The sequence below is a fragment of the Hypanus sabinus genome, chromosome 12 (assembly GCF_030144855.1).
Source record: "Hypanus sabinus isolate sHypSab1 chromosome 12, sHypSab1.hap1, whole genome shotgun sequence".
NCBI lineage: Eukaryota > Metazoa > Chordata > Chondrichthyes > Myliobatiformes > Dasyatidae > Hypanus > Hypanus sabinus.
The window spans coordinates 70265695-70284940 of record NC_082717.1 but is presented as its reverse complement, the minus strand read 5'-3'; the positions used below and the strand labels follow the sequence as shown (position 1 = coordinate 70284940).

Here is a 19246-nt window from a genome sequence, read left to right as displayed (position 1 = left end):
ATTTCAGGAATAAAGGCAACATGGATCATATATTTGATACTTTCGTCTGAAATGGGTGCAAATGCCTCAGCCTTTTCTTTTGCATACATATGCTGAACCCCACCATTGTTGAGGATGGAGGTGACATCGGAGCATCCTTCTACCGTTAGCACTTAATTGTTCACAACGTGATGTGGTGGGACTGCAGAACTTTGATGTGATCCATTGTTTGCAAGATCGTTTAACTTGATCTCATGCATGCTGGTTTTGTTGTTTAGCACACAAGTAGGCATATATTTCTGCTTCACAAGGCCAAAATCTCATGATATCGTGGTATGGCTGGGGCTACTCCTGGTCATCCTTTCTGCATTTCTCAATCCTCCATCCCTAGATTGATAGTAATGATTGAATAATGGAATATGTATAGCCATAACTGATTGACGTAACAAAAGAGCTGCTCATTTTGAATATAACAAACTTTTCTTAATGTATTCTTATTTCAGTATCAGTAACCTGAAATTGTAAAATATTCATGCAATGCCTTTCTAAAAAAAACTTACTTTTTACACATTGCAGAAAATGGATAATAACATTTTCTGAATAAGATGCATTTGTCTTTATACAAACATCTCTAAATACCACATGTTCTACAACCACAGAAAAGCATGTTTTATTAATTATGTCATGTTTTAACATCTTTTAGAAACTAGATCTCATATCAAATTAGTTCATTTTTCTTTGACTCAACAGAAATTCATTGCTTTCCAATTCCAGTACAGTCACTAATATGAACATTCTATAGGAGGCAGTATCCATAATGAGAAACAAATTGAAGGTGAGATTTTAACCTATATTAATTGACACTGACATAGGTTCATGTATCATGAGGCTTAAACTATTACAATGAGATCACCATCAAACAGCTGCCTCCACAATTAGATAAGAATCTCTTTGTTTATGATCATGTTGTTGCATTTTGTATGAATAATTTTGTTGTGTCAAAAAGGAGATACACACACATGTGTATACATATCTAATAGTTTATATCATTTTTATACTACATATATTATGTAAAACATCAAATGCTACAAACATACTAGAATAATCAGACTTCTGATTCAGGACTGAGTAAGGTAGCATGGGTCAGTAAAGAATGTCCCAGGCATGATCTCTGCATTGCTGTCCAAATATTAAATCACTATTATGCAAATAACAAACCAATGATGTCAAGCTGCATCATCTTTCAGTAGCCCGTGAGAGGGTGGAAACCACTGGCAAATCCATTTGTAAATAATCAGTGGAACAGCATTCTGTTTTATACTGGCACCTCACTTACTGCTCTGGAAGTGTTCTTATGAGGCCAGCATTAATTATTCTTGCTATGAAAAGTCATTAAAACATTATAAAGTATTGTGCACTATTTATTGACAGCACAACTGTACCAGGAATTTAGTGCAGATACCTGCCCTTCCCACAGCAAGGCCCAGGAAAAAGGGTACCTATTGTAAAATCAAAGAGTCACCATTAGGTTGACATGGGAGATATGACAGTTCAGCACAGTGATATGGGGCTGAGAGCTGCATTCTGGTCAGCTATGTGAGTGTGGGCTATTGCTGGGTACTGGCAAAGCCTACTCCATGCATTGACAGATTGCCTGGATTTTCCCCACCATTTGATAACAATACAAGCATCATCAGGTGAAAAAAGAGCTAGAAAACGGAAAGGGAGAGACCAGTCTCCATCATGCCCAACAGGTGGAAAGACAATGAGAGAGAATTGTTTTGTTTTGATTTAATTTTATGGGTCTGTCTCAGCAAATAATGTATTGGAATGTCACTGAAACCAATTAGTACCATTATATTTGAACAAGTAATTGAGACATTACTGCTACTTTCATTTTATCATGGAATTAATATGCACAATATGCAGTAAAACTCCAATAATCCTAAAATGCTTAGACTTTCGTGGAGCTAGATTAGTGAATTTTCCAGACCAATGGATGTTACTTATTTTAATACCCCAAACACATTTTTGATTCACTTTTTATAATTATAATACATTTCCCAATGAACCCAGTCAGTTTTATAACAGCACGGGAAAAGGGCACTGGTGAGAGTAAGCATTTGGCACGGACTAGAAGGGCCAAGATGGCCTGTTTCCGAGCTGTAATTGGTATATGGTGAGTGGGAAGACAGTGCAGGAAACACTGTCTAATCAATTAGATGCCAAACAATCAAGAATTCCAAATGGGTGGATAGTGGATTATCAGAATTTTGCTGTATAAGTAAAAATTAGCAGATGCATAATGCCTAGAAACATCTCCTTGATAGTAGCTAAAATTAAATGAAGTACACCAATCAAGACTACATGCCTTACCTCAGCAGGTATAACCCATTAATAAAAATTGATAATAAATGTACTTACGCAAGTAAACTTCAACACAAACCCAAAGTATTGCTAATTTAGTAAGGATACACAATATCTCAAAAAGACATGCAATTATAGCTCCAAACACAATAATACTCATCATTTTTTACTTAAATTATTCCAATCTGTCAACATATTGCACATAATATGGAAAGCACACATCAAAATTTAACAAGGGAATAATTAATTGTATCAGATAAGCACAAACTATATTCCCCAAAGCTAATGGCCAAACAAATATTCTCTCCAAAGATACTGTGGCGACCCATTTCCTGGCACATCCGAACCGGCTCACAATTAGATAGCCTACAGGGGTTTGCGAGCTCAGAGCTTTGGAGCCTCTGCGCCACGGGGGGCAGGTTGAGGGAGGCTTAAAAGTGAAGCTGAGGATTTCGAATAAAGTTTTTTCCTTCGACTGCAGTTACCGACTCCGTGTCGTAATTTTAGCGCTGCATGTAGCACACCGCTACAATTGGTGACCCCGACGGTCCAAACGATTTTTGGACCAGAAATGACCGACGCCGCCTCTGTTCATGAGGTTCCGTTGAAACTGCCGGGTTTCTGGACACAGCGACCGAACCTATGGTTCCAGCAAGCTGAAGCCCAATTCCACGTTCGCCAGATCACCTCAGAAGACACCCGCTACTACTACATGGTGAGCTCCCTCGACCAGGACACAGCGGCCCAGGTCGCGGAGTTCGTACAGTCGCCCCCGGCAGACGGCAAGTACACGGAATTCAAAGCCCTGCTCCTCAGGACTTTCGGACTCTCACGGCGCGAGCGGGCTGCCCGTTTACTGCACCTGGATGGCTTGGGCGACAGACCTCCATCGGCTTTAATGAATGAGATGTTGTCTCTGGCCGACGGACACACACCCTGCCTCATGTTTGAGCAGGCATTCCTGGAGCAGCTGCCCGAGGACATACGTCTGCTGCTGTCCGACGCGGATTTCAGTGACCCCCGGAAGGTGGCAGCCCGGGCGGACTTGCTGTGGAACGCCAAAAAGGTGAGCGGGGCGTCCATCGCACAGATCTCCCAGCCACGCTCCCAGCAGCAAACCAGTCCTGGCCCGGCCGCAGAGCCCGCCAACCCCCGGCCCAATGAACACTGGTGCTTCTACCACCAGCGGTGGGGCGCAGAAGCCCGCCGTTGTCGCCCGCCCTGCAAATTCCCGGGAAACGCCAGGGCCAGCCGCCGCTGATGGCTACGGCAGCTGGCCATCGGGATAGCCTCCTGTATGTGTGGGATAGAAGGTCGGGACGCCGGTTTTTGGTCGGCACTGGTGCCGAGATCAGCGTTTTACCTCTGACGAGTTACGACACCCGCAGCAGGGCACCGGGGCCCCCCCTGAGGGCCGTGAACGGCAGCACAGTAAGGACCTATGGCACCCGTCAGGTGCAGCTACAGTTCGGCTTCAGCCAGTTCACGTGGGACTTTACACTGGCCGCCGTAGCCCAACCGCTTCTGGGTGCGGATTTTTTGCGGGCTCACAGCCTACTGGTCGACCTGCCCAGGAAGAGACTGGTACACACCGAGACCTTTCAGACGTTCTCCCTGGGTGCAGCCCAGTTGCCAGCCCCTCACCTCGGCTCCATCATGCTGTCCGACAACGACTTCACCAGGGTCCTGGCGGATTTCGCATCGGTTCTGGCACCGCAGTTCACAGCGGCCATGCCCCGACACGGCGTACAGCACCACATCCCGACCCAGGGACCACCCCTCCATGCCTGCGCTCGGCGGCTTCCCCCGGACAAGCTCCGACTGGCGAAGGAGGAGTCCCAGAGGATGGAGGAATTGGGGATCATTCAGCGGTCCGACAGCCCATGGGCCTCCCCCCTGCACATGGTGCCCAAAGCGACGGGAGGCTGGAGACCGTGCGGCGACTACCGCAGGCTGAACAAGGCTACCACACCGGATCGCTACCCTGTGCCGCACATTCAGGACCTTGCAGCAAACCTGCACGGCGCACGAATCTTCTCCAAGGTCGACCTCGTCCGAGGGTACCATCAAATCCCAATGCGTCCTGACGACGTCCCCAAAAAGGCTCTCATCACCCCTTTTGGCCTTTTCGAGTTCCTCCGCATGCCGTTCGGCCTGAAGAATGCCACACAGACGTTCCAGCGGTTAATGGACGCGGTGGGACGGGACCTGGACTTCGCATTCATCTATTTGGACGACATCTTCATAGCCAGCAGCAGTCGTCAGGAGCATCTGTCCCACCTCCGTCAACTCTGCGCCCGACTGAGTGGGTACAGTCTTACAATCAACCCCACCAAATGCCAGTTCGGACTCGATACCATTGACTTCCTGGGCCACAGGATTACTAAAGACGGGGCAACCCCTCTGCCCGCTAAGGTAGATGCCGTCCGCCACTTCCCCCGACCCACCACGATCAAAGGCCTTCAGGAATTCGTAGGTATGGTCAATTTCTACCACAGCTTCCTCCTTCAGCTGCCTGGATCATGCGCCCCCTGTTCGCCCTGATGTCGGGTCCGAGCAAGGACATTACCTGGGACGAGGAGTCCACCGCCGCTTTCGTTCAAACGAAGGAAGCTTTGGCGAACGCCGCAATGCTAGTACATCCCAGAATGGATGCCCCTACTGCCCTCACAGTGGACGCATCTAACACGGCAGTCGGTGGGGTGCTGGAGCAACTCATCGCAGGTCGCTGGCAACCCCTGGCGTTTTTCAGCAAACACCTGCGGCCACCCGAGCTTAAGTACAGTGCTTTCGACCGGGAACTGTTGGCGCTCTACCTGGCAATCCGGCATTTCAGGTACTTCCTAGAAGGTCGACCCTTCACCGCGTTCACAGACCACAAACCGCTTACCTTTGCGTTTACAAAAGCGTCCGACCCCTGGTCATCCCGCCAGCAACGCCACCTATCCTACATCTCTGAATACACAACGGATGTCCGGCACGTCTCGGGTAAGGACAATGTCGTGGCGGATGCGCTCTCTCGCCCTACCGTTCATGCCCTTTCCCAAGAGGTAGACTTTGAGGCACTGGCAGAGGCACAGCAGGCGGATGAGGAGATTCCGAGTTACAGAACCGCAGTCTCCGGTTTGCAGCTCCAGGACCTCCCCGTAGGCCCGGGTGAGAGGACCCTACTCTGTGACGTCGCCACCGGCCAGCCCCATCCCGTCGTCCCGACAGCCTGGCGGCGCTGTGTTTTCGACTCCATTCATAACTTGGCGCATCCCTCCATCCCGACGACTGTCTGGATGGTTTCCAGCAGGTTCATTTGGCATGGACTCCGCAAACAGGTCAGTGAATGGGCCAAAACGTGCATGCACTGCCAGACGGCCAAGGTGCAGCGGAACACCAAAGCCCCACCGCAGCAGTTCCATCCCGCCCATCGGCGTTTTGACCACATTCATGTGGATATCGTGGGCCCCCTGCCAGTGTCGCGCGGAGTGCGGCACCTCCTGACTATCGTGGACCGGTTCACAAGATGGCCAGAGGCAGTCCCGCTCACCGACACCACCTCCGAATCTTGCGCCCAAGCCCTGATCACCACCTGGATATCTCGCTTTGGTGTACCGGCCCACATTACCTCCGACAGAGGCGCCCAGTTCACCTTCAGCCTATGGTCAGCTATGGCCAGCCTTTTGGGGACTCAGCTGCACCACACAACTGCCTACCACCCACAGTCGAACGGGCTAGTGGAGCGTTTCCACCGTCACCTGAAGTCGGCCCTCATGGCCCGCCGGTGAGGAGCCAATTGGGCGGACGAGCTTCCCTAGGTCCTACTCGGCATCCGCACAGCGCCCAAGGACGACCTGCACGCCTCTTCGGCAGAGTTGGTATACGGCGCGCCCCTGGTCGTCCCCAGGGAGTTCCTACCAGCCCCACGGGGGCAAGAGGAAGATCCCGCAGCAGTCCTGGGCAGACTACGCGAGAAGCTCGGTAACCTGGCCCCCATACCCACTTCACAGCACGGGCGGAACCCGACCTGTGTACCCAAAGACCTGCAGAACTGTAAGTTTGTGTTTGTACGAAGGGGCGGGCATCGGCCACCGCTACAGCGGCCATACGAGGGGCCATTTATGGTGCTCCAGAACAACGGGTCCACGTTAGTGCTGGTCGTTGGGGGGAAAGAGGAGGTTTTCACGGTGGACCGACTCAAACCGGCCCATGTGGACCTGGCGCAACCGGCCAAGTTTCCGGCACCTCGGCACAGAGGCTGACCTCGACCCATTTCCTGGCACATCCGAACCGGCTCACAATTAGATAGCCTACGGGGGTTTGCGAGCACAGAGCTTTGGAGCCTCTGCGCCACGGGGGGCAGGTTGAGGGAGGCTTAAAAGTGAGGCTGAGGATTTCGAATAAAGTTTTTTCCTTCGACTGCAGTTACCGACTCCGTGTCGTAATTTTAGTGCTGCATGTAGCACACCGCTACAATACTACAATTACAGCCTACAACCTCTTGACACTCGTAAAAACAAAATCATCTCATTCTGTAATACCATCTGCCAAACATTTTCAATCAGCACATTTCACTGTGCATTACTTGCAAAGTATTAGGAGCTGCTGTTCTACCAAATTATCACAAAGACAGCAGCATTTATAAAAAGATCTTATCCTATGTCTCACACTCATGCACAATACTGAAATGCATTTACAGAGATAGCTTAATATGTCTCAGAATTGGTATTCAGAAAGTGCTTAACCTTTTGATAGATCTATTTCTGCAAGTTCATGGTAACATAGCACAACAGGAATTGTATTAAAATTTGTAGTATGTAATAATTAGGCAGCTGTGAATTTTAATAAATCATACACTTTCATAACAGTATAGCCCTCAAACTGTATGGGAATACCCTACAGTAAATACCAATTGTCAATTTAGTTTTAAAAAAATCAAATTATTTCTTACCTTAAGGATATTTTGAGTTTCGTTCCATTTATTTGTCCATTCTTTAGTTAACTCTTCAACCTGTCACACAGCAATTTAAAAATATTTCAGATCCAAAAAATAAAACTTCAGTACATGTCTAATTATGGCTGATGGGATAGTTTCTGATAATCAGTCAATGAGAAATATTTTCATCATATTGGGAAATAGCTATCAATAAGGCTTACATCACAGTCCTCTTTTGCAAATGGCACAGCGAACCATGGCAATGTGTTGTGGGAAGCTTACAAAACTTCTACACTACCCTTTTTGCAAACTGCAGTTTGCAACTTACCTTCAAGCAACACATTTTTGAACAGTCTTAACAAACTAGTGATTTCACAATCTTCTGAAAGATTCAGCAGACTTAACTCTCGAGCATGCAGGTACAGCACCTTTAAGCAGATGAAGGTACAGTTGCAAGAGTAAGTTTGCGAACCCTTTGCAGCCAGCTGGTTTTCTGCATTGATTAGTCATCCAATATGGTCTGATCTTCATCTAAGTCACAATAATAAACAAACACAATCTGTCTAAACTAATAACACACAAACAATTGTACTTCTCATCAATATTGAGTACACCATTTAAACATTAACAGTCCAGGTTCAAGAAAGTATATGAACCTCTGGCGTAATGCCTTCTACAAAAGCTGTTTGGAGTCAAATTTTCCAAGTAATGAGATGAGATTGCAAGTGTGGGTTGTAGAGGAACTCTGCCCCATAAAAAAGACAGTCAGGTTACCAATAGAGCCTGCTCTTCTCAAGAAAGATCTGTTTATTTGCACTATGCCTCAATCTAAACAACTTTCAGAGGACCTTAGAAAAAGAACTGTAGAGATGCCTGAAGCAGGAAAAGGCTATAAAAGGATTTCTAAAGACCTAAGTGTTCATCAGACAACAGTAAGATCAATTGTCTACAAATAGAGGAAATTCAGTACTCTCCCAAGTTGGCATCCTGCAAAGATCACACCAAGAGCACAATGTGCAATGCTGAACGAGGTGGAAAAGAACTCAAGAGTAATGGCAAAAGCCCTGCAGAAATCTCCAGAACTTGCTGATATCTCTGTTCATGTATCCGCTATAAGAAACATTACAAGAAAAATAAGAATGGTGTTCATGGAAGGGCAGCAAGGAGCAAACCACTCCTCTCCAATAAATAAATAAATTGCTGCACATCTCAAATTTTTAAAAGACCACCTGGATGTTCAACAACACTTCTGGGACAATGTTCTGTGTACAGATGGGATAAAAGTTGAACATTTTGGCAGAAATGCACACCACTATGTTTGAAGCAAAAGGGGCTCTACACCAACACCACAACCTCATCCCAACTGTAAAGATTTGTGGAAGGAGCATCATGGTTTGGGCTGCTTTGCTGTCTCAGGGCCTGGACAGCTTGTAGCTGTTCAAGGAACAATGAATTCAAAATTGTAGCATGATATTTTACAGGAGAATGTCAGGGTAGCTGTCCGTCACCTGAAGCTTAATAGAAGTTGAATGATGCAAGGAGACAATGATCTGCAACAAGAATAAATCAATAACAGAATAATTTAAAAAGAAGAAAATTTGTTCTTTGGAGTGGCCAAGTCAGAGTCCAAATCTTAACCCAATTGAGATGCTGTGGCATGTCCTGAAGATGACTATTCAGGAGAAGGAAATCAGAGGTCCATGAGCCCGTCTTCATCGGGGAATCAGAGATGGAAAAGTCGTGGATATGGCCCTGCCTCACCATTGAGTACATCCACACAGAGTGTTGCTGCAGGATAGCAGCATCCATTGTCAAGGATCCACCATCTAAGCCATGCTCTCTTTTTACATCTGCCATCAGGAAGGTGGTACAGGAGCCTCAGGACTCACATCATCAGGTTCAGAAACAGTTATTATCCCTCAACCATCAGGCTCTTGAACCAGAGTAGATTAACTTCACTCACCTCTTCACTGAACTGTTCCCTCAACCTTGGACTCACATTCAAGGATCCTTTATCTCATGTTCTCAATACGTATTGCTTATTTATACTTCATTGTTATTATTTCTTTCTTCTTGCATTTGCAGTTTGTTGTCTTCTGTATACTAATTGTTTGTCTGTCCTGACAGATGTGGTCTTTCATTAATTCCATGGGTTTTTTTGTATTTAGTGTGAATCTCAGGGTTGTACATGGGACATACAGTGGCATGCAAAAGTTTGGGCACCCCTGGTCAAAATTTCTGTTACTGTGAGTAAAAGATGACCTGATTTCCAAAAGGCATAAAGATGACACATTTCTTTAATATTTTAAGCAAGATTACTTTTTTATTTCCATCTTTTACAGTTTCAAAATAACAAAAAAGTAAAAGGGCCTGAAGCAAAAGTTTGGGAACCCTGCATGGTTAGTACCTAGTAACACCCCCTTTGGCAAGTATCACAGCTTGTAAACACTTTCTGTAGGCAGCTAAGAGTCTTTTAATTCTTGTTTGGGGGATTTTTGCCCATTCTTCCTTGCAAAAGGATTCTAGTTCTGTGAGATTCTTGGGTTGTCTTGCATGCACTGTTCTTTTGAACACTTTTTTGTAAACAGACGGTGTGATGTTTGCTTCCAGAATTTGCTGGTATTTAATTGAATTCATTCTTCCCTCTACCAGTGAAATGTTCCCCGTGCCACTGGTTGTAACACAAGCCCAAAGCATGATCGATCCATCCCTGTGCTTAACAGTTGGAGAGGTGTTCTCTTCATGAAATTCTGCACCCTTTTTTTTTCTCCAAACATATCTTTGCTCATTGCGGCCATAAAGTTCTATTTTAACTTCATCAGTCCACAGATCTTGTTTCCAAAATGCAACAGGCTTGTTTAGATGTTCCTTTGAACCTTTTAAATAGAACTACCTCAAGAGGCACAAGCTTTGCCATGGCCCTCACAGTCCCCTGACCTAAACATCATTGTGGATCTGTGGATAGACCTCAAAGGAGCAGTGCATGCAAGACGGCCCAAGAATCTCACAGAACTAGAAGCCTTTTGCAAGGAAGAATGGGCGACTCTTAGCTGACTACAAAAAGTGTTTACAAGCTGTGATACTTGCCAAAGGGGGTGTTACCAAGTACTGACCATGCAGGGTGCCCAAATTTTTGCTTCGGGCCCATTTCCTTTTTTGTTATTTTGAAACTGTAAAAGATGGAAATAAAAAAGTAATCCTGCTTAAAATATTAAAGAAATGTGTCATCTTTAACTTTATCCTTTTTGGAAATCAGGTCATCTTCTACTCGCTTAGCTACTCACAGTTACAGAAACTTTGACCAGGGGTGCCGAAACTTTTGCATGCCATTGTATATGTACTTTCGGAATAAATTTACTTTGAGCTTTGAATTGATATTCAGGTCTACTTTATGTGTCTTAGCCAGGGAAGATAAAATCAGAAGTAATTAAAAAATTGTCAGTAGTAAAATTCTAATATAAAAAAAATTCAGGAAAATATTCCTGACCCAGAATTAGCTGCTTAGCCTTTGCAGCCTTGCAGGTTGACTATTGACAAAGACTGAGAACAATATGTGAAACCCTATTCTGCAGGTCTGCAAATGCTGTGCATTTAAAAAATGCACACTAGTTGCAAATAAGTTTGAAATTCTTCATAGTATCTATCAGTTCTCTGAACGTCTCTTCTTCCAGCAACATTTAGCATGGATATGAAGTATTTCGTCAAATAAAAAGTGATCTAGTTTTGATTACTGGGACCTTACAAAGATATAACATCTAATTAATGGAGTTTCCACAAAACACTCAAGTAACAATAAAAAATAACCACGCACTAATTAAGTGCAACAAAATATTTGAGACAAGTTCACCAGACAAGTCTGGGCAGGTAGCTGGGTGGCTCAATAATCTTTGTCAAAATTCTTCTTTAAGACTAATAAGAACTTTGGGTTAAAGCTAGCAAGAGGTCTAATCAAAGTTTCATCCTTTTACCCACCTAAACTTTGCAGTTCTGTGTTTTTAGTTACTTTGAATTCAGATCAACATATTTCAAGCAGTGATGTTAATTTTGTTGCAAGAAACTTTGAACTTCAGGACCCAATTACTAACAGATATCACAGTATTTTTTTGCCCCAGTATGCTTTCACTATAATCTTCCTTTAAAATTGATGGCTTTGCGTTTTAACTACCATTGCAAGACTTCATGCAAGCTTTAGAAAGACTTTTCTATATAGAGAATTTCTTGGGAATATCAGAACAAATCCTTTTGATGTCCCTTGCCACCTTCGTTTAGGATTCCTTCACTTCTTCTCTTTTAGGTAATTTTTACTTTATATTCATTTTATACTTTTCATTTGTCTACCTCATATAGGTTTTCTTTCATTTGGTTATTCATCCTTTCTCTGCCATTTTTCTCTATGGCAGGGTGAGAAACAAGCAGGCATTTGGTACTAATAGAGCTGTTTCTGCTGCCATGTTGGAGTAACATGACCCAAAATCGAATGCCAACTGCCTTACGTGTGATCAGTCCCTATTTCATACCAGCAAAAGGATGCGTGCACACCTAACCTGGTTCAGGAACAAGTAGCCATACTCAATACCTTGAAACACTTCACCAGCCCATTCAAATGAATGATAATAAGCATCTGCATCCAAAGTATAAGAAGGGAATAGAAGGTTATGCTGAAAAGGTTTGAGTAAGAAAACCATCAATGCAGGTTAGCTAACACTAGTTGCTTATTTCCACACTGTAATTTATGAGAAAGCATTATGAACACATGAAACTACATAAGTGTTTGAGGTCTTTCTTTTGTGAGCCATGAAATAGACTGTATCTTCCATTGCATAGTGATCTATGTTAAGCAATATTTTATTTAAGAACTTTGATAACCAAGCATAGATCCCCCTAGGTATTGAGAGATTGCTGTGATTAAGGTCAAAGAACAGAATCCTTGCAAATTTGCTCTTGAGCCAATAAACTCAAAATAGTTCACTGGTTTTGCCACTGGAAATGAAAATTGCAATATATAAGATAATGTTTTGCAATAGCAAGATTGTTTTTTCACAGAATCACTTGCCTTCTCATAGCTTCATTTAAAAAAAATAACTTCAAAGATTCAGTAAAAGCCTAAAGTTGGAGTAACATTCTAGACGAGCTTATCACTATTAAGTGAAAATACATGTCTTTGTCAGAACATGTGGAATGCACACGATTTCCGAGGATTATCATTCAATATTAGCTCGTTAACAAAAACAAAATGTCTCTCTGTGTATCCTTACTTTGTATAATAATTATTTGAAAACAGGAATCAAATTTCATAAAAGTGAAAGCTGTGCATGAGCTAGCTAGTGGAAGTGTATGCAATAAAGAAACATTGTCACTCTTGATTTGCATCACAAAACAAAGTAATAAGGTGAAAAACTGCAAGTTATCCAAGAACAATACAAGAAAAATCTAATTTTGATTTTAAAGCATCAAATTCTAACTAAACCCTTTTGTTAAAACATCTCACGTACCCTCATTCAGTGTAATTTGCAAACCAAACTGGTTTTGTAAATATTTTTTGCCATATTATTAGAAATCAATTTATACACAGTTGGACCAAACTTCAATTCCATTCTTTCTAACTAACAGATTTATTTTAAAAATTCAATCCAAGAAGGAATACATATACTGTAACATTCCTTACCCTCGCTTCATTTTGATGCAGCTTCTCCTCCATGCTCAAAGCAGTTGGAGAATCCAACAATGCAATCTGAACGAAAGATAAACAAGATTAGTGCAGTTAACACACACATTAAGTAAGAAAGGTGGCAATGTGGCAGAGATAGGTGTCCAATTAGTGAACTGTAGTTACTTCTCAATGTTCCATATAGAAGCTGTACAGAACATTGAGATGTAACATTTCTACCCCACATATTTAAAATGTGGTTGCGTATATCAAATGTGGGTAGTGTTCCTATGCTATAATGTTCCATGTTAAAAATTAAATTCTGTAATTTAAATTTGCCTCACTTCTAGTTTTTTTTACATATACTGGACATCCCTTTTTTTCTTTCCAAAGCTAACTGAAGTACATACCATTCTTTCTCTTAACTGGCAAAGAAATACAGATAAAACAATAACATATTTAATTACGCAATTTTGCATGTTGTTTTCTACAAGTACATAATTCTTCCTGTATTTTTAAGTTTTCAGTAGAAATAAGCCTGTATTTTCAAATGTAGCTGATAGTTCAATACTCTATTGAAACAAGAAACCTATTTGATATTCAGCACAGATACAAAAAAATATAACCACTGATAAATCAGATACAAATAAAATATGATTATCAAAATTGAATCATGGCATTACTTTAAAAATGGTACTTCCAAATCCAGCGTCAAAATATTCCTAATTAATAAACATGTATTGTTTTCCTGCTTGGCTGCAGCTTCCATCTTTGAAAACCTCTGAATTTACTGCAGCCTTCTATACTTTTCTTTGACATTTTCCCAGAGACTTTCAATACCCAGTCCAAGATTATTGTTGTTACTATATTGTCTGTTCTTAATAAAAGATCTTGCCCAATCTTCTTTCCATTCCACAGTAATAGGTGTCTTAAGTTGGCACACTGACACACCTTTCTGCAAATGTCTCTATGCATGTTCTCTTTTCTCAATTCTCTGACCCTCTATTGTTCTTAAATCTTCTTCAGTATGAATCATCTAACTATTCATTTTTTCAGGATTCTGATTCCTCCAGTCTCTTTCAATAGCAAGCTCATTTCCAATCACTTATTTATTATTTTCTCCAATGATATATCTAATCACCCTCTTAAGTCATCCTCTTCTGGGAAAAACTGGCCACATGACTTGGGATTTTTTTATAGCCATTGATTTTTCAAAAGGTAATTCCATCACTTCCTAAGCAAATCAAAAGTAGTATTTCTTAGAATAAACAAATCTAGTATGAATCTTAGTTGTCAGCTGCCTTGGTACTTTTGAAAACCATTACTGATGAGAAATGGTATACATTTCAAATACTTCAAGCAATTCTTGATCAGGAGCCAGGAACAAAATAAAACTCCCATAGTCTTAATTCTCCCTTATTTTTGATATCAGATCTGTACTATGCACTGCTTTGGAGTGATTTGCTCATTTTCGCACATTAGTGATTTAAATTCTTTGTGTCAATGCATTCTGTGTATAATCAGTTTCTTTGTCAGCTGATGCCAAGCTGTGGCATATTTAGTTGTCAAATTCATATTTCATTAATGAACTTTTCATACTTGTTCTTTCAAAATGAGCTAACATTCCAAAGATTAAAACATAAATTTTTACTTAATTATTTAATACTAATCAGCACAAGGAAATCAAACAAGCATTTGATCCTCAAGTCAGATTAAAAACCTTCAGGACATTAAAACCCCAACATTCCATAGAAACTATGCTGGAGTTTGCTGTTTAACTAATTGCCAGTGGCAGAAATTCTCTTTGCAATTGTCACAAGTACTCAACTGCACTGAATGCTCAAAATATACAACCTAATAAACCAGTAACACAAAAATAGTTAGAAAGTCAGTCATATAGGGATGCAGCATGGAAAAAAATACCCTTTACCCAACTAAGGAAACTGGGTATCTCTCCAGAGAGAGTTTCTATCCTCTACTTTGTATCATTAAAATAAAATTAACCTAAACTGAACCTGAAGAGTTGGTACAGAACTGAAAATGTTAGGTTGATTATATGTTTTAATTTGTGAACGTAGATTGGTAATGCATTATACACACCATTGTTTTAAATTTCACCCATAACTTAAGCTCATTATTAGAAGAAAATCTTGGTTGCCATCTACAGGTTTTTTGTTGAAGGAAAAATATGGCATATAATACTTAATCATGATCCACTGTGGATTATATTCCCAAAAAAGGTTCTTAATTAGGTTTATAACTCTAGAAGACTAGAGTTGGCACATTACTTTTCTTGTCTAAGGGTCATTAATACATTTTTATTACTATAACAATTCACATAAGAAAATAGTAATTTGTACAAGTTAATCACAAGTGAGTATAAATTGATTTATCATTAGTTGTATAACTATTATTCTTGGAGATTGTAATGCAACAAGGTCATCATACTTGGGAATCAGAAGCCCTTTCCCCAAAACAGAAATAAATCATCAATACAACTCAAAATGAAAACTAACCTGATTCCCCTGAGCAAGTAAAGCTTTTAGCCGTGCAATTTCAGCACGCAACTCACGAATAAGCTTGACATTAGAATCTTCATTAATAGTAGGCTTGTTAATGATGTTTTTGGCTCTGTTTGCATAGCGAAGTGTACTCAGTGTTTCTCCATAATTGACATCTGCTGGTGAAATGGCTATTAAAAATGATAATGAAAAATAGTGAAACATTGACCTGACAGAGCAACATTGAATGCATCTTTAAATAGCCACATTCTACAAATATGTAGTTCTGCATGTATTATGCAATATGAATTAAAGCCAATGTATTTGAAAATATTTTCTGCTTCACATAAGGCAATTTTTTCACTATTTGCTTATACTGTTTTAAAGTAATCTGAACAATTATTATTTCTGAATCAACCATATATAGTTTGAAATAGTTAATGAGCTAACAAAAATGAGTATGTTAAATCTCGAAAATATACATCTTAAAACTAAAATCTTACTGGCAATCATAATTGTTTTTGAGTTTCCACCAAGGCTGTCTTTCAATAACCAGGTCAAAACAGAGTCTCTGTAAGGCACAAACACTTGTTTCTTCTTTGTTTGAGAATTCACCCCATCTTGAGATAAGTCAGCTGTTAAATCAAAAGCACTTCAGTTCATCATCTTTCAAAGAACACAGAAAATCAAAATCAAAACCAATCAATTGGTGTATATTAAAAGCAGTTTTATACTCAAAATTATAAAAGGTCCAAGAAAAAAATTGAATCAAGAACCTACCCAAAGCAGAAATTACATTTCCAAGTGTGACTAAAGACTTATTTATATTCCCTCCTTCTTTCAACCTTACTCCAGTTGCACCTGTGGCATCAGCTCTTTCACTTCCTGCAAGGTCAACCAAATGGATCTTGCTAATTGTTTCACAAGGCATTTCAGCATCAAATTTGGCCTGGGATTTAAATTGAAAAAATTGTTATTCTGGAGCCACACAATGATGTTTTTTTTTTAAAAAAAAGGCTATTGTACAGCACAGACATTTAAATTAACAATTGTACATTTAGAAAACAATTCAAACTAAAAATGCTCCTGTACTAAATTAAATGTTAAATGCTATCCCATGAAGAATGTGAAGGCTTATTAAAAATTAAAACTATCTTTCCTTATCAGGACTGAGCAATAGCTGAATCTCCAAAAGTCCAAGCCATACTAACTAATCTGTAAATTAATCACATCACAGAGGATTGTTTGAGGTACTAATGCATCACTTAAATTACATATTAGATAAAATGATGTCAAGTACCAGGTACCGGGTTAAAGTAGAGCCTCTTCTGGGTGAGGCACGACCTGTACAAAAAGGACTGGTTACACTTGAACCCAATATCCGAGTAGGCAAATTTACCAGAGCTCTTAGGGAGGGTTTGAACTAATTTGGCAGGGGGATGGGAACCAGAGTGATAGGACCGAGGAAGGGGAAAACAGAAATAAATCAAGGATAGTATGCAACAGAGATTATAGGAAGGACAGGCAGGAGATAAGGCATAATCACAGCCAGTAGCATGATCTGCAACAGAAAGCAAGAAATACTGGACTGAAAGTGTTATATTGGAATGCATGCAGCATAAGAAATAAAGTGGACAATCTTGAAATTCAGCTAAAGATTGGCAAGTACAATGTTGTGGCCATCTCTGAAAATTGGCTAGAGGATGGCTGCCATTGGGAGCTGAACATCCAAGGATATATGGTGTATTGGAAAGATAGATTAGTAGGCAATGGAGGTGGTGTGGCTCTATTTATAAGAAATAATATTAAATCATTAGAAAGGGATGACGTATGATTTTAAGGTGTAGAGTCTCTACGGGTTGAGTTAAGAAATGGCAAGAGTAAAAGTACCCTAATGGCAGTTGTATACAGGCCTCAAAACAGCAGCCAGGATGTGGTTTACAAATTACAGCAGGAGATAGAAAAGTCATGTCAGAAGGGCAATGTCATGATAATCGTTGGGGATTTTAACATGAGAGTAGATTGGGAAAACCAGGTCAATACTGGACCTCAAGAGAAAGAATTTGTAGAATGTCTAGGGGATGGCTTTTTAGAACAGTTTGTTGTTGAGCCCTCTCAGGGATTGGTTGTGCTGGAGTGAGTGTTGTGCAATGATCTGGATGTGATAAGAGAGCTTAAGGTTAAGGAACCCTTAGGGAACAGTAATCACCATATGATTGAGTTTATTTTGACATTTGAGTAGGAGAAACTAAATACCAATGCGTCAGTATTTCAATGGAATAAAAGGAAATTACAATGGCACGAGAGGGGAACTGGCGAAGTTGACTGGAAAGGGACACTAGCAGGAAGGACAGAGAAGCAATGGCTGAAGTTTCTGTGAAAAAATGAGGGAAGTGAAAGACTGATATATTCCAAATAAGGAGAAATTTTCAAATTGAAGTAGGACACTACTGTGGCTGACAAGCGAAGTCAGAGACAAAGTTTAAAACAAAAGAGGGCATACAAGGACGCCAAAGCTAGTGGGAAGATAGAGGATTGGGAACCTATTAAAAACTTGCAGAAGGAAACTAAGAATGTTATTAGGAAGGAAAAGAAAGGAATTTGGCGACTATTATCAAAGAAGATACTAAAAGCTTTTTTAAGCATATAAAGGGTAAAAAAGAGTTGAAGGAAGATATAGGACCAATAGAAAATGATGCAGGAGTTATTGCAATGAGAGGCGTAGAGAAGGCAGAAGAGCTGAATGCATATTTTGCATCAGTCTTTACAGTGGAAGACATCTGCAGAATACCAGACATACAAAAAGATCAGGAAAGTGAAGTATATGCAGTGAAAATTGTGACTAAGAAACTGCTCAGGAAGCTTAATGGTCTGAGGGTAGATAAATCTCCTGGATCTGATGGAATACACCCTCAGGTTCTGAAGGAAGTAGCTGCAGAGATTGCAGAGGCATTAACAATGATCTTTCAAGAATTGATAGATTCTGGCATTGTACCGGATGACTGGAATCAGTTAAAGATGACACATTTTTTCAATATTTTAAGGTTACTTTTTTTTATTTCCATCTTTTACAGTTTCAAAATAACAATAAAGGAAAAGGGCCCAAAAAGCAAAAGTTTGAGTACCCTGCATAATCAGTACTTAGTAACACCCCCTATAGCAAGAATCACAGCTTTTAAATGCTTTCTGTAGCCAGCTAAGAGTTGCTCATTCTTCCTTGCAAAATGCTTCTAATTCTGTGAGATTCTTGGGCCGTCTTGCATGCATTGCTCTTTTCAAGTCAAGTCAACTTTTATTGTCATTTCGACCATAACTGCTGGTACAGTACTTAGTAAAAATGAGACAACGTTTTTCAGGACCATGGTGTTACATGACAGTACAAAAAACTAGACTAATAAAAAAGAGACTAAATGTGTCAGGGATGGGGTAAGAAGGGGAGGAGGGGCATTAATGCCCCATCCCTTACATATTTAGTTGTTTGCCTGTTCTCCATCTCCCTCTGGTGCTTCCTCCCTCCCCTTTTCTTTCTCCCAAGGCCTCCCGTCCCATGATCCTTTCCCTTCTCCAGCTCTGTATCACTTTCACCAATCACCTTTCCAGCTCTTAGCTTCATCCCACCTGCTCTGGTCTTTTCCTATCATTTTGCACTTCCACATCCTCCCACTACTTTCAAATCTCTTACTATCTTTCCTTTCAGTTAGTCCTGATGAAGGGTCTCGGCCCGAAACGTCGACTGTGCTTTTCCTTATAGATGCTGCCTGGCCTGCTGTGTTCCACTAGCATTGTGTGTGTGTTGTTCTTATAGCCTTCTCCTGCTTTGTGGGCATC

At 41.1% G+C, this 19246-nt stretch overlaps 1 protein-coding gene across 2 annotated transcripts in view; it reads right to left on the bottom strand.

Moving 5' to 3' along the window:
- kif16ba (kinesin family member 16Ba) overlaps positions 1-19246 on the bottom strand; it is a 171928-nt gene that overhangs the window by 100884 nt on the left and 51798 nt on the right. For both annotated transcript variants that reach the window (XM_059986193.1, XM_059986194.1), the window contains exons 8-12: positions 16199-16367; positions 15922-16053; positions 15434-15609; positions 12936-13001; positions 7286-7345 (exon numbers count right to left, since the gene is read on the bottom strand). In XM_059986193.1, coding sequence (XP_059842176.1) covers positions 7286-7345; positions 12936-13001; positions 15434-15609; positions 15922-16053; positions 16199-16367 — 603 coding nt within the window. The remainder of the gene's footprint in view (positions 1-7285; positions 7346-12935; positions 13002-15433; positions 15610-15921; positions 16054-16198; positions 16368-19246) is intronic.